Here is a 21,399-nt window from a genome sequence, read left to right as displayed (position 1 = left end):
GACTGACATAGAGCACATATTTCTGAAGAAAAGGTTAGAAAAAATTATTTATTTACTGGAAAGGTCATTAAACATGCCTGCTAACCATAGAAAGCCGCTCTGTCTTCTATTGTTGGATGCCGAGCAGCTGCGGTCAAGTGCCTTATTTAGAGGAGGCTAAGCAGCACTTGTAAAGGGAACTTAGTTTTCTTTTTCCTGCTTTTCCACAATCAGTTAACAACCACAGTTGTTATCTGTGTCACGGGGGAAATGAAGATTGATTAAGGATCAAGAAGCACGTTCTCAACAAAGGATGTTCTTACACTTTTTGTTTAAACAGAATCTGTTGTTTACTTCAAAGGAGCCTGATGTACTGTACAGGTGAAATTAGAACTGTGCAAACATCGGCAGTGTTACTGCATGAATCGGATCAGTGCACAAGGATTCCAATTGGTCATGTACAGTTTGCAAAAACCTTCCAATTTACTCAAAGTGTAAAAGATTTGCAAGTAGGTCTAGGGTCAATGCTGCTTGCCATCACTGCTAAAAATGTAAGGAGAAATGCAAAGAGTAAAGCAATGACAGCATGCGAAACGCCATGTGTGGATCAGCTTGCATCCAGCTGTGGAGATTTAACCCCTACAGGTGGGAGGACAGGTCTTCTCTGAGTTAATTACATGCTAAATGTGGCCAATGATTAGTAGTTACAAAACCAGCCCACAACCACGTTTCCAACCCCAGTGTTGGGTAACAGTATATTAAACACACAACCGTTCTCAATGCACATGTGCACATATCACACAAACACACTCTTGGCTTCCTCTTCTGAGCAACAGGGTTGGGGTGGAGGGGGTCTGGATAGGAGACGGAGTGGAGAGGGCTGTAGGGGAACGGACGTGGTCCAGGGCTTGGGGCCAGAGAGCAGACGAGAGGGGATTTACGATCAGACAAGAGTGCATCCTGTTTATATTTTCCAGGACCCGTCTGACTAGGCAAGGGACAGACAGACAGACAGCGAGGGAGAGAGGGGAAGAAGAAGAAGGAGAAATTCAATTATTGGAAACGCATTTGTCTTCGGCCGAGCTCAATGTGTTCCCCAGTCCCGGCTCCCTGGTGTATGATGCATTTTTCACGCCCCTTCAATCTTTATCCCCAAACACCCACCCTACTTCTTACTCTCAATCCCCAGAGCTCTAAACATCCCATCATTCCACCTGGCTGCTGCTTCAGCTCTTCATCTGCGATAATGCTTCGTCCCGGCGCTGCTTAGACTGCAGAAAAACATCTGGTTTGAGTGGAACAGACGAGGCAAGACAGGATAGGATGTGGAAGGAAGCTGGGGCGAGGAGGGAGATGAGGAGCACCAGCCACAACACCATATGCACTAACCCCAAACCAAAGCTGCCTGCCCTGCAAAGGCAGTGGGGCCTCAGCCTCTATAAATGCTGAGAAGGTGATGGAAGAGGGCCAAAAACAGGATTAACTGCTGGGTTCAGATCTTCTTTGAGCTTAGAATGACCACGGAGATAGAATGATTTTGGACTTATAACTCTATAAAAAGTTGATTATCCGTATTTTACACAGATCAGAATAAATAAACCTTTATATAATGGGTAAATATAATAAGCCGCTTCTTCAGTGCATCTCTCATTCTGAAGATGAACTCCAACTCCACCAACTTGGACTGCTGCTGGTGATCACAGTCTTTGCTCTGCTCTGCAGCCTTGTGGCACATTAACCAGCTCTCTGGTTGGGGTGGCTCTCAAGCTCAGAGTTAATCTGTGAAGTTGGAACATGTACAGCTCCAGGATGAGAGACTCAATCAGGAAGAAGCCAAATGTCAACAAGGACCACCACAATAGCAACCTGGCCAGTGATACAGCCAGAAGGTAAAACACAAGACGGAAAAAGCCAAGGGTGGTTGGCTAGGAGCAAATGAAGTTTGAAAATAAGAGTCAGGAGACTGTTCAGATGTTCTCTCAGATGGATTAAAAATAAAATAAGTAAGGAATAACCAAATATACTTGGACAGCCTCTGAAATATACCCGGGCAGCTTGCCCGAGCACAGAAAATGTGTCAGAAGCAATGTAAAGTAACATAAAAAAATAATACACTTATATTAAAACAAAGGCAAAAAGCAACAATTATGCAAAATCACATTAAAAATACTTGAAGAAATGCCTTCATACTTCACTTTCTGCAAGGTCATTAACATCAGATTTTTCTGCACATTTCTGTGAAGCTTTTGTCACCACGTTTTAATCCTCTGTCCAGCAGCTAAAGTGAAACGCTCATCATCTGCAATCAGCTTTAACAGACAGCTAATGTTAAAGCTTCCAGTTAGTGGTGTGGCTGCATACAAGCGCTGAAAAGAAAAGAAAAAAAAAAATAACATAGCTGACATATGTTTAATAAATGTTTCATCAAAAATCATTCGAAACTGTCTGGATTGAATGTAACACTCTGCCAGAGGCAACGAAAGGCTTTGCAGAGAATCGTCTGGCCGAAGGGAAAACAGAGTTCAGAAGGCGCAGAGCTTCAAATGCAGCCTGGAAGCCCAGAGGGCGGCGGAAACTTGATTCAACAATTTGACTTTAACATTTTGCTTTAGGGATTCTCTTGGCTGACTTCAAGCACACATTTGGTTTAGTTATGAAAACATCCGATGGGAGGAGAAGAGGGGAAAAAAGAAGCAACACAACACAATTTAATCTGAACCTTCTGTGGACTCATTTCCCTATTCCTTTCTTTCCTTTTTTTCCTTGCACTCCTGTTTTCCAGAATGCTTCACATTCACCAGGGGTCCACAGGGAATTGAAAGAAAAGGGGGCCTCCTAATGTACAAGAATGCACATTTGCAAAACATCACACCAGGGCCTAAAGTAGGTATGGAAGTGAGAGAAGACCTCATTTCCCAGAGCTGGCATTGGGAAAAAAACAGAGGAGAGCGATTATTTGGGTTTTTTCCCCTTCCCAGGGGCACAATCTTAATTGCATCCGTCCAAAACAGACCTTGCCCCAAATCAAGGCCTTCTTTTCAGGGGTCACATCCTTTGATGCTCACACCAAACTGACCTGTCAACAACAGAATCAAACATCTGAATACCAAACATTACTTGGAGACACTTTAACATGTGAAGTGGCCAGAAAAAACATCAAGACAAGACATGCATTAGTGTTAGCTCCAAAATAATCTAAGTTACAACAGCCAACAAGTAATAAAAAAAATCAAAAACTTCTATTAAACAGTAGGATGCAGAGAATCTAGTGAAGTTAAGCAGTTTATGTGCGTCTATATATTGAGACAACCAGAAATCTGAAACACTGTCCCAATACTATAATAGTATTTCCAATCGCAAAGGGTGAAAGAGCAGCTAGTTTATGACGAATCTGTTTCTGCAAAATTGAAGGCAATTAAAGTATCATAAAGATTTATGCCATTCCATGAATATTGCAAAGGTCATTTTAATGATAGCTCAATTCTACTAGCAGAAAAGTAGGGAAAGCCACTTTATGGGTCACCTTTGAGGGACAGAGTCTTTGACTGTGCAGAGTCAAGGACTATGGGTAGCCAGGACTACGTAGTCACCCATATGGAAAATATATATATAAATCTTATAAAGTTTGTATCTGTCTTGTGTGAAACTTGTATGAAAAGCATATAAGAGTGAAAACAGATATAAGATCCCTTGAAAAATTATATAATGAAACTTGTATGTTTTGGATACTTACTAAAACAATGTATGAAAGTAATGAGAAAGTGGCCACTTTCATGAGTAATCACATATAAGTTTTTACTATTTCTTTTCCATATGGGCAATACAGACACGTCAGCATGCAGTCTTAAAAAAAAACAGCAGTAAAAGAGATGACGTTAAGCATAGTTAGACTACTTCTTAAGTGAAAAGTTGGCTTGACGAAGACAGAAAGTGTCAGCCGAGTTCACCACAAAGACGTGTGAAAAAAAAAAAAAACTCATCGGAAGCTTAGAAGCACAGAGAGCAGCTACGGTGGAAAGTTTACACTGCTTTTAACACTCGAGGGGAGTGTTTAAAACAAGCACAAGGATAAATAAAAGTAGCAATGCTAATTGTTCCACATATTTTTGATACTGCCACCTGGTGATCGTGCACAGCCACAGCATGTAAATGACTGTCTGCAAAGACTTGTGCAGCCCCCTTGATGTTCATGAACAACCTCTGTCAACTTCTACAAACCTTGAAAACCCCAAAGTTTCTACTTTGAACATTTGAGCAGGTTTTCAGTACAAGCTTTTTGTTCATGCAACTACAAGTCCACTCAATGCAACGTTCAAGACTTTCCCTCGACATTCAGAGAGGAAGAAACACAAGAGTTATGTGGGTAGAGGTTAAACATTCCAGCATGGAAGATTAAAAAAGGGAAACCTGACACAGAGAGAGCATCAGGGAGAGCAGATCATCACCAACAACAGAAGTGTACTCGCATATCAACACTGCATTTGACATTTCAACACAGAATAATCAGAGCTATGTTTTTGTGTTACGGTGCATTGTGTGCTGCTGCACTGAAAACCAATGAGGTTGAGCTGAAGCTCCCCAGCAAGGCCGGCCTCGAATGATTGCAAAATACTTTGAGCATTACACCATCACAAAAAACCACAGGAACGTTTTCATTACTCGCCGGGGCTTCCGGAGCACTCTATGCACCTGTATTTACAATACCCAACATCTGTTCCCGGAACTGAAACACAGCAATAATATGTGCTCTTGAAGTACACACACAAACACACAGACACACACACACACATCACTGTCACTGGGAAAAGGTATGTGTCGGGTTTTAGGAGCACAAGCAGCACATTTCCGGATTTTATAAACAGGGGCCTCAAATAAACCTCCCATGCTGATCCGACTGATATTTATGTGACCTGTACTGAAATCCCTGAAGTGTCTTTAAAAGGACAGATGACTTGGGAAAGGCACTTTATAAGGCAATGCTGCCGCTGTAAACATCAGTGAGCATTTAGCACTGTTTGGCCCATTTAGTCTATCACGGCAAAATTTATGTCAAACACACAAAACTCTGCTGGTTTTTGCTGCCGTTTTTCTTCCTCGTTTCTACAGAGCGAAGTAACCTCTAGTCCCCATTTCCTGTGTCTCATGGCCAGGAAGATCAATGGTTTGGGTTTAAAAACGCTCAAGTGCTGAATATTTAGGTTTAGGGGATTTTCACTAAGCGTGTTGGCCAAATCACTTTGCACATTTCCCGTGTAAATCATTTAGGCCATTTAGTTGCTAAAGTTTGAGTTGTTAAATATTGAGCCTGATCTTTGCCGTCAAATAGCAGGCTAACCAAAAAGCTTTCAGCTGACACAGTGGTGCATTTTGTGTTTATTATTCCATATAATCAATTTTACTGGCCCTTTTTGCTCCAGCAGGCTTCCCCTGTTTAGAGAGGCTTGTAAACAGTGGGTCCGGATGTGGCACAAACCAAACAAGCATGCACCGGCATACACACGTTCAAATAGACGTGCACACTCACACACGCAATTTGCACTGTTTAGACTGTGGAAATGAGTCATCTGCCAGCACCGGGATCAGTTGAACACCAACAGGACGACAGAGAGACGCCCGGAGTCTGTGAGGCTCCGCGAGACCACATGACAGCTTCCAATACCACGCAGAACACCTAGAGGGATTCATTATGAAAAAGCTGTTTTGCATAATCTCTGGTGGGCTGGAAACACGGTCAAAGTAACATTTAGGGAAATATGAACACTAGAACTCAGCGCATTTGTGGTTATACTGGAGGAAGCTTTTGTCAGGGATCTTGTGACAAAACATAAGAAAGCATCCTACACTGTAAAGACACGCAACCCTATTTGACCTTTGCTCCTTCTTTTATTCTATATACAGTTTATGCATATTGCTAATTAATTAAATATGCGGGTTCTGCCAGCTAAGGTTTATTCTTACATAAATGTATAAAAATTTTATCATTTTGGCCTAAAACCTGCAATTCCTTGAGGCTAACCAGGAAAGAAAGTCAGTCCCCATGCACTCCCATATTTATATGCTAAAATTTAAAACTGAAATAAAAGATGTTTACAATCTGGTACAATACCCTTTTGTTTTTTTTCCTCTAAAACTACTTTCTCCCTTCATAATAACTGAAATACGACTGATGGATACTGACAATCAGCAGTTTTTTGGCACATTTTTCAGAGGAACTATCTGAGAAAATAATATGACTTGCAGCCAAGTAAAACAAGTCAAAAAAAAGCATTTTCAATCCAGTTGTGTTTATATGGCACCAAATCACAACAACAGCCGCCTGAAGGAACTTAGTACTGTGAGGTAAAGACTCTACAATAACAGAGACAAAATCCTAAAAATCAAGACAACCTCCCCACAAGTGAGCACTTGGCAACAGTGGGAAGGAAAAACTCTTTTAACAGGAAGAATCCCCCAGCAGAACCAGGATCAGGAAGGGGCGGCCATCTGCAGCGACCAGGTGGGGCTGAGGGGAGGGAGACGGGGCAGGACATGCACTCTTACATTTGGTGAGTAAAAGTTTTACTTTATTGTGTCTATTAAGGTCTAGCAGGCTACCAAACTTGCTAGCTACAAAATGAGGCTCCAAAAAGAGAATTCACAAACTAGTGCACAATGTCAGATGGGCTGCACTGAGCTTTTATACAGAGAGGACATATTTAATGTGATAAACTAGGAAACATGAGCCATCAAATTTATCTTGGACATAGGAGACCTACACCCAGATCCCTTTTTTCCCCAATTTTAACATTTATTTCAATTCAATTTGATTTATTGTGAAATAGAAATATAAAAAGTGAATCTGTCTGTACAAGCAACCAGTCAAAATGTTGACTCATCAGCTCTTAATAGTTAATTTTGGGTGCGTCACATGCTCTATTATAATACATTTGGATAATGGAATCTTCATTTAAATGTCTTTAAAAATGCATATTAGTTGTAAAAATGGATGTTTTGCATGTGTTTTAAAGCAAATCTTTTCTATTATAGAACTTCAGCTGCACTCAGCTCAAACATGGAACTGCTCCTGCAGCTAACAAGAAACAAATCTGGGACTTGTGTAATGTCTCCATCTAAGTTAACCTGTCCTGCAAGAATGTGCATGCTGACACATGTCTGACATAAAGTCACAGTCAGAATGATGTGATGAGGAGCGACAGATGCAACAGAAAAGCTGTCAGAAAAATGCTCATACACAGAGTTATAGGCGTGCAGCATGGACATTTTTCTGCTGTGACTAACTCAGTCCAGCAGATCTTCTTAATGTGTACATGAATCTGTCAACATCAATGAAACTATGATAAAGGCCACGTTGTCAACAGGGAGAGAACCGCGGACAGAAAAAAAGTTTGATTCAGAAATCCCAAATTTAAAAGAGGACAGAAAGGAGATAATTCGTTTAAAGGATTGCGAGTCGTTTGGCTAATGAACTTGCAAATTCTAACTCGGGGATTCCCACTTCGGAAAAGATTAGAGAAAAAATATATCCTCAGATGTAAATTTGGACAAGAACTCAACAAAACATTTAAGAAGGAACCATTCAGCTATTTTCACCCTGCAGATAAAAATCAGATCTTTGTATCTAAACAGAGCTCAGTCTGGTTACGCTCCATGCTGACTCCACATGAACTGGCAGCTACGCTTGACTGTACCTGCACAGCTATACAGCATTTGACCATGAGAGGTCCTCATTCACAGTTTCTACAGTTAAGAGGTTTCATTTAGGGTTTTCAAGGGGTTTGATATTTTTTGTTACTGGCAATGAGAGGATGGTGAAATGTAATCAAGTACTTAGTTTTGAAATGTTCAGCTTTAATTCTACTTCTTCTGACTTTCACTTTTTTAGAGGGACTTCTGTCCCCCTAAACAGTGTGCAAACAGTACATGAATGTCAAATTCTATTACTGTAAAGGGAGCATGAATTATAATTGTAGAAAATGACTATTTTAACAATACATGCATGTCAGTCTTAGCCCAGGTGAACACTTCACGAGGCTTGCAGTCGGGCAATAGCTTGCTTAGACATTCATTCATTTTTCACCCATTTGTGTCTTAAATGACAGACAACCGATGATGAATGATGACAACCTCTTACCTTAATTTAAAGTTTGTGCAAAGTAAAATCAGAGATTAGCTTCTTAGCACATTATACATTCAGTAAAGAAGAGCTCCAAACTGACAACTCCCTGAAAACAGCATAAAACTGATAAAAAATATTGAATATCTATAGAATTAATTAAACAGGATGCCATCCAGTTTACCTGTTTAGTGCATGTAGGCTGATGTAAGAACAATCAGAAACAGGAGAAATTCTTTCCCCAACAAGTTACATTTTATGTACTTTTACTTCAGCGGCATCTTTCTGCGATGTTTTAAACTTTTTTATTACCCAGAGTTGAACTGTTTTAAATCAGACCTTTCTCAAAAATAGTTCAGTATTTTCTTTTGCAATTAAAGAATAAACATGTGTGTACAGCAGTCAGAGAAGCATCATGATGCCTTCTCAATACTTTGATGCATTCTTGTTTTTTCACCCCCAGGTTTAAAAATGCTTCTTTCATTAAGTTTAACCTGGATTCCATTGGTCAGTGCCCGTGATGTAAAGCACAGTTTTTCTTAATAATTTGTGCATTCGGTGGAAGCTTAAAAAGGGATTTCAGGTGACCTAAGTGAATCGCACTTTAATACATCTGGCATGAGCGTGCTCATGCATTACAATGCTTTAAAAACTGGCAGATCCGTGATCGACTGTAATTAAGTGCTCATTATATAACACATCTGTCGTCAAGAAGTTTCTGGGGCTCACTATAATTCAGAGTGGACAAACAACAATTTCCCTAATGACATCAAGATTTCCATGCATTCTTATCCACACACAAAAGAATCAAACACACACACACACACAAACCCTTTGACTTTCCTAACATATGAACAGCTCATGTAAATAGTCTTTCATTAAAGAGACTGGAATTATTTAAAAGGCAGGATAATGAGCATGTGTTTGTGACTGCATCCATTATAGAAGCCACAAGTCCGTACGCGTGGATGCTTTAATGCAGCTGTGCAAGGTGGATCTTTCGCGTGACCAGAGTATATTGGGCTCGCCATGATATATGTTCCCTCAATTTTATTTTTCAGGAAGCGGTACATCAGAGTGTATGCTTCCTCAGCAGCTCATTGTTACCTGAGCAGCACGAGGAAACAACTGCAGTTCCGATTTGATGTGTTTTTATGCCTCTTTTGTTCCTTTCGGTACAAAGCAAAATAGGAAAAAACAGATATCAGCTTGCGAGTTCATGTGTGTATGTTTTCTATGGCTTTATGTGTCTATTTATATGTATCCAAGCAATTTATAGGGATAACGGTAATGTGTTTTGGATTTTTACTGAAAATAATCTGCAAAGATTAAACAACAGTGCTTTTTAATAACTTGGAAATAAACTGTACAACTGATTAATGTATAAATATTTGTAAATTTGAAATAAATTTTTTTAGATGGGGGCAATCACAAAACAAGATAGCTGTGCATACAGCAGACAGTTTTGCCTTCATTTATACATATGAAATAGGAATCTGGGCATTATCACATAAAAAAGGTGTATGCAACTCTGTTCAAAGAAAAGCGAAACTATTTTAGATCTGGACACCTTTTTTTGCTCATTAAAAGTCCTGTTCTGACACTCTGTGATTCAACTCACAGTGAAGTCACTTGGTAGTTAAATTTGATGAATGGGGTGCGTGTAAGATTTCAGTGGTGTGAACTGGCATAAAATGCCACGCTGGCACCAGCCACAGTGGAGGTCAGTTGCACCAAATAATCCCCCCACAGAGATCTCAGGATGTTACAGTAGAAGTCATGTTCCAGTAAACGTCTGCTTGTCTGCTTTCCGCCTTGTCAGATCAGTTACCTTCTGGCTTGGCCACTGATTTTCCATTAAAGTGCTGTTTTGTAGATGGAGATACAGCTCTCATCAGCAGTGATTAATCTGCACGTAAAGCTTCAGTTAGTTTGACACATAAATCTCAAAGTTAAATTTGCAAGTGGACAGAATAGTTAACACGCAGAGGAATCTAAAAATAGAAATTGCACTGAAAGCAGTCCAGAGATGCACAAGGAGACAACCTTAAAAGGGAGTAGGGCAGCCACGATTAGTGGACTAGTCACGATTACGTTGCCTATTAAAATTGTCGACGACTAATTTAATAGTCGACGCCTCGTTTGAAGCTTTGTAAGATCCCAAAAGATGCAGGAATAAGTAGTAGGATTTAAGAGTGTAATAACGGACTGAAACAGAAGAGGGCAGCACTGCATGTACAAGGATGCCAGCTGCCGTTAAACCCCGAAGAAGAAGAAGCAGCAGTGTCCGGTATCGTAGCTGTGTCCAAATTCAGGAACGTGCGGTCCTGCTCAGTTTCCAACAATGGCGGCAGCTAGTTAGTTTTCATGTTACTCTTATTATTCTTTCTGGGTCACAAAATAAACGTTTAACATATTTTCAGGTGAGAATGTAACTGTGTAAACTTCAAATATCTGCTTGGTTTATCAAGACACCACATATTTTCAAAAGCGCTCCGACGTTTTCAGAGACATCTGTTACCCACTAGCTCGATAGCTAGCCGGGATTCAAGGCTCAGTAGAGCCCGTGAGAACACCGGACTCCTGGCAAATCGTTTTCAAACCCACCGCCGTCTTTCGCTACTCAGGTTAAACATGATATATAAGTCACTTACATAACTTAAAATGTTATTGTTTGGCTTTTTTCAGTATTTTATTTGTTCCTGATTAAATTGGTTTGGCTGAGATTAAAGTTATAGTTTTTACACAGCTGGATAAACGTCAAGCAGACAGCTGATTATCAGAAGTGTGAGATACTCTATACTCCGCTGTCCTGTTATATTTTAGATAGCAAGGAGCAGACGGCTGAGCTTATTAAACTCCACCAGACAATCTGCTAATTTCATTAGAATTTAATAAACTATCATCTTGTCTTTATTTTTAGTTAGCACATACCTTAAACAGTTAAAGCTCTAAGCTAATGATAGTTATATAAGAGCAGATGCATGCTGGTGCAATAAGCTGTAGGTTTTACATCCAATGGACGCATGATCTGATTAGTCGACTCATGGCAAAAATAATCGGTGACTAGTTGACTATCAAAATAATCGTTTGTGGCAGCCCTAAAGGGGAGATTAGCCAAACTTAAATCGGGTAAGGTTCTTTCTCTTTTTCATGACTACAGTAAGGTGATTGTTTTTTAGTGCACCATAGAGCACTTTGGATTTTACTAGATAAACTGACACTACTTCCTTTCAGTTACAGTTGCATTACAATCCTGGAAAACGTGTTATACAGTAAAATCCTCCCCTAACAGAAAGGTGTATCATGGGAAATTATATTGGAGTTATCACACAAAATGGGAAAGGACCACTGTGACCAAATCACATGCTGCAGTCATGCCATGCTCCTCTTTGCTGCATTGACAGCCAGTTAAAAGATGGCATGAATGAGATAAATCTATGATGGTGTTAAATCTAGACTGATATTTATCAGTTTGAACTTTAGACCCAGCCCCAAATTTCCGGTGAATGTCTGAGAGCGCTTTAGCTATAGATGCCTCGTACTCCAACCAAGCATCTGTAACTGAATTTATATTTTATCTCAAGCGGTAAAATGAAAGAAAGAAGTCATGAGTGCATTAAGAGTTCTCCTGTGGCTTTTTTGTTGCAAGGGCTTTTATCTGTCTTGTGATTTTGGTTTGGAGATTTTGGGGAAACTAGCGGTGTCGAGCGGGGTTGGGGAGGTTGTTGTCTCCCTCGGGGGCATGTGGGGGTTTCTCAGAAAACGCTGCCAGTCACGTCTGGCCCTCTGCGGACAGTAAATTACGCTCATTGCCGGAATGCTTCCACACAGCAGCCCAACTCCCTCCGTAGCTGGAAAGGCAATACGCCACATACCCCGGCGGTGGGACCACCCAGGAGGCATATGGGGTCACATACACACACTTCCACAGAAAAACAAATAAGCATGTGCTCAAACAATCACATATACCCCCACAATCAAGGACATGCAGGGCAGATACACATGTATATAAGCCAGTGTGTTTGTCCTCAGGGATATGAGGTGGGATGGTTTGTGGTGCTAGGGGTGAGGGGGCACAGGAATTTCACAACAAGTGGTGGTTTTTGTGGTATTTGGATCCCAGTGAGAGAAACCGCTGAAACTCCCAACTTCCTCTCTGGCAAATATCAAAGGATGCTTGACCTGTGTGTTCAAAGGAGCTGTGGGCATGTCAGGCACTCCAAGAAAATGTCTCAAAAATTGGTAAAAATAATTTAGATGGAAATAATTCACAAGTTATTGTGGTCTGGGCGACATTTTACAAGGAAAACAAAGGTCAAGCGAGAGAGGGAAAAACAACATGAGGCCTAGAATGCACCTAGAGCTCAATAACAAACTGTCAATCACTATTGTTTGTTGGTCAGATACCTCAGCCCACGGGGCAAACTAAACTACAAAAAGATGGAGAGCAATTCTGGGCCGGTTGCCATATGCAACTGTGTTTTGTTTTCCTAAATTATGTTGTTTTCATGAAGTGCAAAGAGGAAATCAATGCAAAGAGAAGCACTGGTGTTTCTTAACAGCTGCTTTGAGTGGCCATAGATGTCCTTGGTTTCCGTGACTTTATGAGCAACAGTTTACATGACTATCAAAAGCTACAGCTACAAATCTGGGAATGACATTTCAAATCAGAGTCTAACGCTTGAAAATATCCAGCTTTTTTTGGCCTGACAGATATCAGTAAAGATATGTAAATAAAGGCGTAGCCACACCAATAATCCAAAATGTTTTTGCGTGCTATTAGGTTCTTACAACTTGGAAACAAACATTTCAACTCTCTAAAAGAGAGCAAGGCAGTGTTTACTTGCCCGCTTCTTTGCCAACAGCTGCGAGATCTGCTCCTACGTAACCGTGAGCGGCGTCTGCCAGCTGCGTCAGCTCCTCCTCAGTGGCGCTGCACGGCACGCATTTCAGCTGCTTCTGCAAAATATCTGCCCGCTCTGCAGCACCAGGAACTCCGACCTGCCGTCACGAAATCAACACAGAACAGCGATTTGTATACCACATTTTTTGTACTCTGTCCACATACTCAGAGCCTCAGAAGAAAGTTGCGCAATTAAGTAGCAATTCTTCACAAACAGCGTGACGTTGATTGGAAACACACTGCAGTCTCTCTGATAGTATGTACCTCCAGCTCTTTGTCAAAGCGTCCCGGCCTGCGCAGGGCAGGATCAATGGCTTGGGGTCGGTTTGTGGCCCCAAGGACCAGCAGCTGACCTGAGTGACCCTCCTACAAAGAGAAGAAAGTTGGATCAGCTAATTCTGAGATAACAACATAGTAATTTCATAGTAAGACCTGCTCAGCAAATGTTAATTGATGAACTAAAAGTCATTTAAAGCTTGACTCACACAGTTGGTATGTATATTCTGTTGTTCAAGTGATCTCGTTAATTAACACTGTGATGTGTTTGACAATCAATTTTTTGTGTGTTTTTTATATTCTGTATGAGAAGAGATGGCAATTTAAAGTAGCCCTTTTGCATTTCTCATTTTATGTCGTATATAAACTATTACAATTCTGAATGTTCACACCAAACATGACTAAAGTTTCAAATCATAAAGTCAGCCTATGTAAAAATAACCATTATAAACCAAAAAGGCCAGAGTGATCTAAATGCCTCAGTTTCAGAGTATTTTGTTTATTTACTACTGAGATCCAATATCTTTCATTATTGAGACCAGGCCATGATGGCACCCACACTAACAGTAAATCAGATCACATAAACCTGTTGAGATATCTCAGGCAACCAGCTCTAGCTGTGAGCACAGAGACTACACCCACCTGTTGTTCAAATCTCCCATTGATGCACTCAAACAGAAGAAAGTTACCTTAAAAGGAGCAAGAAGGAAGCTAAAACTGATCCCTTTCATACAGTGGATGAACTCTGGGGCCACAACAAGGTACAGAATAAGAAAAAAAGGTTTTTAAAAAACCTCGAATCATACAGAGCAACTGTAGGAGACTCACAATTTAAAATTATAGCGCATGGAATATAAATAATGCAAATAAAATGTTTCTGTTAAATACATTCACACAAAGGGGTAGTTTTCAATAATGCAGTAAAGTTTCGTTGTTTAATCTGCCCAGGTGCACGGCAGCTTGTGGCACCCACACTCTTAGATTAGGTCAAATTTAGTGGTCATCAGTTCAAGTTTAAGTCCACTTGTCAAACTCAGCCCGCTGGCTTTTAGTATTTCATATATCGAGGACATTTTTCAAAGCTTGAGAGATTTTCTGACCCCAGCCTGATGCTAAACCTGGCTCACCTCTGCGTTTCCTGGGGTGGTTTGCCTGCAAGATGGGAAAAACTTTTTCCACCTTTTAACACTGGAGACAGAGTTGAAACACAAATAAATTACAGTGCAAGGAAGAATGCCGTGGAGCAGGAAGTGCTTTCTCCACATTCCACAAACCAATCAGCAATGATGACCTTGGTTTGGAAAACAGACAGGAGCTGGGAGCAAGAAGGGAGTTGGTGTATCTGTGCAGTATCACCAATCCACACCGCGGCCTTCTCTGCCTGGGGACGGGAAGATTTAGTTTGCTGATAAAGTTACGGCAAATTGTCAGCTCATGGCAGCCTTGGGTGATTTCTTTCCCAGACTCCCACTGGGGGTGTGTGGGGGAATCATCCTTTTTCTCATCAGGCACTAACACAGAGCTCAGAGGACAAATGGCACCCGAGAGATGCAACCCATAGTGTCTGAAGGGCGTCCAGCACGCAGAGATGGTTTCTGCATGACAATCTGTATTTGCAATGAGGGCATATTAGGATGGAGCCACGTTTGGCTGCAGAAAGACAAAGTATAAAGACATGTGTCTACTGAACAAGCAGTTACTGCTCAGTTTAATCCCAGCCTTCTAGCAATAATCATGCTAATGTAAAACAGACTGTTGTATTCATGTATAAAGAGAAGAAATGTGAGCATCCTTTATGTGCTGCAGGCTGGCAAAATTCAGAGAAGATGACTCAGTGAGGTTCCAAAAAACTCAAACTTAAAAAAAACCTTAACAGCATATAAGGTTATGCTCAAAAGAGCTGCCTTTAGTTTAATGTGGAAAGCATTATTGCCATAGTAGAGTACAATTACTCGGATACTTACTGAACCAATCCCATCCATCAGAGTCAGAAGAGAGGCAACAACTCGTTTCTCCACCTCATTCTGAGCTCCCTCTCGCTTTGGGCACAAAGCATCCAGCTCGTCAATGAAGATGATCGCAGGCTGCCTATCAAACCAAGTCAAATGTGAGAAGCACATTGATTTATTGAAACATGTGAAAATGGAAATGGAAATACTGCACAGAGGGCAAAATATTGACTCTTTAGGCAGTTTTTTGACATAGAAGTCATTATTTGATGTGTCCATCTTTATTCTTCATCATGGTCAAGCTTTTCTCGTATTTCCTTTAATGTGTCTTTAGAAATGGTTCTGCAGGCTACCTGAAGAAACTTCAAAGCTCTTCTTTGGATGTCGCTTCCTTTTTCATCCAATCTGTATCAAGATGATCCCACACTGCTTCAGTGATATTTAGGTGCAGGCTCTGGGGAGGCCAGTCCATGACTGTTCCACTGTGTTTTTTCTATCCAGGTAAGTTTTTACAGCATAGGCAGTGTGTTTGGGATCACTGTCGTATTCAAAAATGAAGCTAATGCTAATCAGAAGCTTCTCAGATGGTGTTGTACAGTGGCTCAAAATCTGACAGTACTTTTCTGTTTTCAGAATTCCATCAATTTTGACAGGATCTCCAACATCACTGGCTGAACTGCAGCTCTGAACCATGACAGAATCTGCACCACGTTTTACACATGACCATACTTCTCTCCTAACCTCGTCTCTACACACTGACAATGACTTGAACCAAAACTGTGAAATTTGGATTTATCACTCCATAAGACCTGGTGCCAATCTTGTGCAGTTAGGCACGCTTCGGTCTTCATTTCATGTTTCCCTTCCTCTTTTTAAAACAGACAGGAAGATGGCGACATCATCCCACTGAGACCATTTCTGATGAAGCCTTGCAGACTAGAAGGTGAATCAAATGAAGGATTAGATGTCCTTTGTGAGGTCTTTGCTGGATTTTGCTTTTCATTTTTAACCTATGTCCCAGTATGAATGATAAATATGATAGTTCCACATCAACTGTGAGAGACCTCTGCACGTTTATGAATATAATAATGTAATTTAACATAAAAAAAAGAGAATTTAGAGATTTGCATACACAGAACTAAAAGTGACATACTATCTTTATGAGTATAGGCAGCTCAGCGAAAACTTACCTCTGAGACGCTTCTGTGAATATTTGTCTCAGTCTTGCTTCTGTTTCACCGTAAAATCTGCAAAGAAATGAGACAACGCGCTTCTTTAATTCAGTGAATAAACTTTCCTCATTTAATCTGTGGCTTTGGATCATGTGTAAGGTGGTGAGTAAAATCTTGCTGTCATGGAAACAAAGTAAATTTTCCCCAAAATAATCTGCTGGGATAGAAATATTGTGCCATGAAGTTTTCAGGCTATATGACCATACTTGCTCATGATTTCTGGGCCATTTATCACCGTCATGTGGGCTCCAACTTCACTGGCTATGGCTCGTCCAATCATAGTTTTTCCTGTCCCCGGGGGACCATACAGAAGAACTCCTCTTGGAGGTGGGATCCCTGTGGTAGACAACCGCTTAAAATTAGAGATCTGACATTTAATGAGAGTCAGTAAATCTAACTGTAACACCTCACATTATAATGACATCACTGGGGGTTAGTTCACAGCATGGTATAATCTAACATACCATATTTGGAAAACAGCTCGGGATGTTTCAGTGGAAGTTCGATGGTCTCTTTGATGACATCCAGCTGACTACTGAGTCCACCAATCATGCTATACGTGACCTTTGACCCCTTAGCTTCTGCATCTGGATCTGTTTGGCCTACTCTGCTTTTAAATCTAACTTTAGTGGAGCATGACAGGCAGTAGAAGGTGTCAGTACTCAAAGCACCAGCAGGAGGTGCTGATGAGCTTTTCTCTGCCTGCTCTAAGATGAGTGAGCTCTCCGGACTCACAGCAGTGTCTACTGAACCTGCTGAAGGATTCAGGGAGTCGTGGGAAGGAGCTACAGGCTGCGAGGAAAGGGAAAGAGGCTGGGCTTGTCGGCATGGAGTGCTGGCTGCAGGACCGAGCTCTCTAGGTGTGTCTGTTGTTGCATCGTGGTTGTCATCAACAGACAGCATGCTGAGCTGCAGGGAGAGTTCAGCTGATGTGGAGTCCAGCACAGAATTCATCACAGAGGACTCTTCAGTTTCAGGACTCGCTCCCAGGAGAGGAGCTGGTCTCTGGAGGGTGACGCCGTCCTCCCCTTTTATGGTTTCAACCCGAAGGCTGCAAGAGCGGCCAAAATAACTCAAGGAAACGACGTTCCCAGGCAGAACAATGTTCCCAGCTGATATAAGAGAGACAAATACATAGTAGTTATTCTAATAAAGGAAATCATCTGCTTGATTATATTAAATTAAAGTACAAGCCATAGAATCTAAAGTGCATGGATATTTTATTTTATTTTACTGTACAGCAGAGAGGGAAAAGAGGCTTGTGCATTTTCTGTAAAATATTAATAGCTTATAGTATAGTAGCTTATCCGCCATAACACATAATACTCTTTTTAGTGTATATACTATACAGTAAAAAGACAGAAAAATGCAAAGTCAGGTGTGTAAGAAGTACACACTTTCTACTGAAAGGTCTCAAATATTTCAGATACAAGAAATATGAGGTGATGAAGATGAGGCAAAAGGACATACCCAGAGATCTCAGGAAGAAATCCTTGAATTCATCTGTTTCAAGTGTTTCATCTTTTGACCTGAAAAAAAGTTTCAGGTGGTTGATAACTAACTGGAAACATTTTTCTCTCAACTTCTCAGTGATTATTGACATTTGAACTGCAGTTGCATCTTGTTTCCAGCAGATGGCGGCCTCGGCCTTCTGCTGGAAAGAAGGCCGAGGCTTCTATCTATCTATCTATCTATCTATCTATATATATATATATTCAGCACAATAGAATTAAAAGAACAACAACAAAAATAAACATAATAACTTTCATTAATGTACAATATATTGTAGGACTCATTAGACTGGATTTATGTTGCTGGATGTACTTAAACTGGCAGCTGTGTGTACAGTTACTGTAGTTTAGCAAAATTTTGAGTATAGAGCAAACTGGAATGATAAATATATGTATACAGACTTTTTCCTTTTTTTTTTAAATAAAAGCAAGGTAAACCTTACCTGTTAGAGAGAACCACCTCTTCAGCCTGAAGCAAGGGACCTGTTATTGGGTGAAGCATCAACTCATCCCCTGTCTTTACTCTCAGGTTGTTCTGAGCACACTTCTGCAGGCCAACTTTTCCACCTGGAAAGGAGGCGACTGGCCAAGCCAAGCATACCTGAAAGTATCACAAAGGGTATCAGAGAAGAGGAGAGGAGAGTAGAGAAGAGAAGAGAAGAGAAGAGAAGAGAAGAGAAGAGAAGAGAAGAGAAGAGAAGAGAAGAACCTCCTGTTGTCCTGTGGTACTCATCAGCAGCACGGGCCTCCCGATGCATCCGCTGGCTGATTTCATTGAGTTGAGGCTGAGTTGGGCTAAAGTTGATCTGCAGCTTTTGGGTGTTTTGTCATCAGCTGTGAAGAAAATTAAATAAAAATAAAAAATAAAAATAAATAATTCAAGAAAAGCTTTTAGAAATGATGGAAATGCTGCATATGTTCCCAAAGCAAAAAATAATAGCATTACGTTTCACCTCATGGTTCTTACATAACTTGAATGTACTAAACTTCTTTTTGTGTTCAGCAGGAAATTTTTTCATGAGCCTAAACAAGACAAACCACTTTCCCAAATTTCATACATGAACTAGATTACCTCAGTGAAAGGTAACTAAATAAAAAGCATTCGATTGCTGGGTGGCGCTGACACTGTATTAAAGTGGGTTTGACCTGAAACACTGTTTACCTGATTTGACGATGCACTAGTTTGTTACTGGTAGGGATTTTTGGTAACAGTGTTTTCATAATTTCATGATGACTTTCAGCTCTAAAAGACAGATTTGTACTTTCCAGGTTGTTTCTCCTCGCTAATAGCCAAGCTTAAGGTTTTTTTCATGGCTTAATTTTTTGTGCAGATGAAAGATTCAGAGTGAAAACCAGATGTTACAACAGTGTTTTAGTTTAGATTCAAAAACATGTCAACAAATAAATGAAAAACAGAGAACTAAAAAAAAAAAAAAGAGAGAGATAAGATCATGGCAAGTTTCTCCTACATCTGTAAACCCACCCACTCACTCAAAAAGCACAATGCATGCATAAAGTGCACTGTCTGGTGCTACCTGCATTTAGCAGTGCAATGACTGCAGGGATCAAAGCAGATGTGTAAAGTTTTGTTTCTCTACGTAATCAATGCTGGCAAAAGTATTTTGTTATGTAACACAGATCTGAGGAGTTGAACTGATATAAGCCTACAAGCCCACCTGACACGTTGATTAGAGAATAAAAATGTGTTAGTAGCACAAAGCACGAGGTGCTCTGTATTATAATATAAACTCTGAGGGAGGCAACCATCTGCCATGATCGATTGGGAGATGAGAAGAAAGACATGACAAAACAGAAGATTATAGGCACAGTCAACAAACAAAAATAAAAGCAAATGGCATAAAACAGTGCCATAAAAATACATAAAGGGGGGAAAAAGTGAGAGATAGATGGGAGTGGAGGAGTTCTCAGTGCATCTGTCCATCAGTAGACTGAGTCTATAGCAGTATAACTAAGGGATTGTTATGAGTCATCAAATACAGCACTCATTATAAGCTTTATCAAATCTTCAAAATAGAAAGAGCCCAGTAATAATCATAGTGTGTTAGACTTAAGAACAAGTTCCAAGCTACCAGGGTTTCTGTGAAAAAGTTTTAGCAGCTATACCCCAAAAAGTTGACTCTGTTTATCTGGGCGTAGCGTTTTCAGTGGGAGAAACGTTCAGAAAAACAGTGCATACTGGAGGTCATGCCCCAAAGAACCAACAGAACCACATCATCCACTAAAAACAGAAGTGCTGTTCTGAGTTTCCCAAAGTGGATGCCCTCCTCAGCCTAGCCATGCCTTAAATTCCTGTCCATGAAAACAGGATTGGAGACATGTGGCAAACCAGGCAGAGTCACACCCACTGAAAATGTGCCTGAGTTTGTGTCAAGGATAAGGACACGCCTCTGATTTTGGTTACAGAAGGACCCAATTGCCCATAACAGAAGGTCTTGGACCCCATCCTCCTGCAGAACATCAGGTGCCTCTAGGCACCTAATGTACATAAGCCTTCTCTAAGTCTAGAAAGTGCACACAGAGTGCTGGTCAAGGCATTGCTCCTCCTGAATTCGAGGTTCAGCGATTTGCTGGAGCCTCCTTTCCTGCTGACTGGAATAAACTTCCCAGCAGCAGAGAAATTTCAGCACACTCTTACCTCACGCAGAAAGAAGGAAGAGACGAAACGAGGTACGTGATTAGAAAAATGCAGGAATTGGGATAAGAGGTTAAGTAAGAACTATGTTTTTATTAGATTTGTTAAAGCAGCTGGACTATTCTGGGGGGTGTTGGGAAATGGATGACCAGTGAATATAAAGAAAAAGAGAGAAAAAAAGAGCCACAAATGCAAATCTAAACAATGCAAACAAGTTCACAAACAAATGCTGCAAACAAATGAAAAGAATAAAGGCACAAAGCTCAGAAAACGACTCTGGAGAAAAACAAATGGACCAGCAGCATCAGTGAGTACTGGTCCTGTGAGTGCAGCAAGCGCCATGCTGGGACTTCCATCTTCATAGTACAGGTAGCTTCGTTTGCACGGGGGTTATACCTGATTTATATAATACAGCCTGTTAAATGTTTAGACTCATGTCTCGTCTTCTTACCTTTTTCAATGAAGTCGATGACAGTGAAAGAGTTGCAGTTCAAACTTTTGCAGCTTCCTCCGTCGGTGCGAGATGTTTGCAGGCTTGAAGAGTCATTTAGGCCCTCTTTCAATGAGAAGGAGCTATCTCCTTCACTCGCTTTTTTTGTTTTGCTTTTATTTTTCTTTGAAGACATGATAATTGCAAAAAGCTTCTCCACGTGAAAGCAGAAACATGTGTAAACATCAAGCGGTGTCGTAAACTTCCTGGTTAGCGTTTAGTCCCGCCTTCATTTACCGTAAATCCACATATATACGAGAGCTTCCTGGCAGGTAGGTGGCAGCAGCATT

The 21,399-nt window shown here is 40.7% G+C and overlaps 1 protein-coding gene across 1 annotated transcript in view; it reads right to left on the bottom strand.

Annotated features, from left to right (window-relative positions):
- Positions 1 to 21,383, bottom strand: part of spata5 (spermatogenesis associated 5) — a 107,431-nt gene extending 86,048 nt beyond the window's left edge. The window contains exons 1-10 of the mRNA XM_040010440.1: positions 21,071 to 21,383; positions 18,676 to 18,800; positions 18,410 to 18,567; positions 17,926 to 17,984; positions 16,920 to 17,567; positions 16,662 to 16,791; positions 16,414 to 16,470; positions 15,239 to 15,362; positions 13,263 to 13,364; positions 12,943 to 13,096 (exon numbers count right to left, since the gene is read on the bottom strand). Coding sequence (XP_039866374.1) covers positions 12,943 to 13,096; positions 13,263 to 13,364; positions 15,239 to 15,362; positions 16,414 to 16,470; positions 16,662 to 16,791; positions 16,920 to 17,567; positions 17,926 to 17,984; positions 18,410 to 18,567; positions 18,676 to 18,800; positions 21,071 to 21,245 — 1,732 coding nt within the window. The 5' untranslated portion in view covers positions 21,246 to 21,383. The remainder of the gene's footprint in view (positions 1 to 12,942; positions 13,097 to 13,262; positions 13,365 to 15,238; positions 15,363 to 16,413; positions 16,471 to 16,661; positions 16,792 to 16,919; positions 17,568 to 17,925; positions 17,985 to 18,409; positions 18,568 to 18,675; positions 18,801 to 21,070) is intronic.
- Between the last annotated feature and the right edge of the window lie 16 nt (positions 21,384 to 21,399).

This window comes from Simochromis diagramma, unplaced genomic scaffold (assembly GCF_900408965.1).
Source record: "Simochromis diagramma unplaced genomic scaffold, fSimDia1.1 OVJJ01000585.1, whole genome shotgun sequence".
Lineage (NCBI taxonomy): Eukaryota > Metazoa > Chordata > Actinopteri > Cichliformes > Cichlidae > Simochromis > Simochromis diagramma.
Note: the sequence above shows the minus strand (reverse complement) of the source record. Positions and strands in the feature narration are given on the sequence as shown.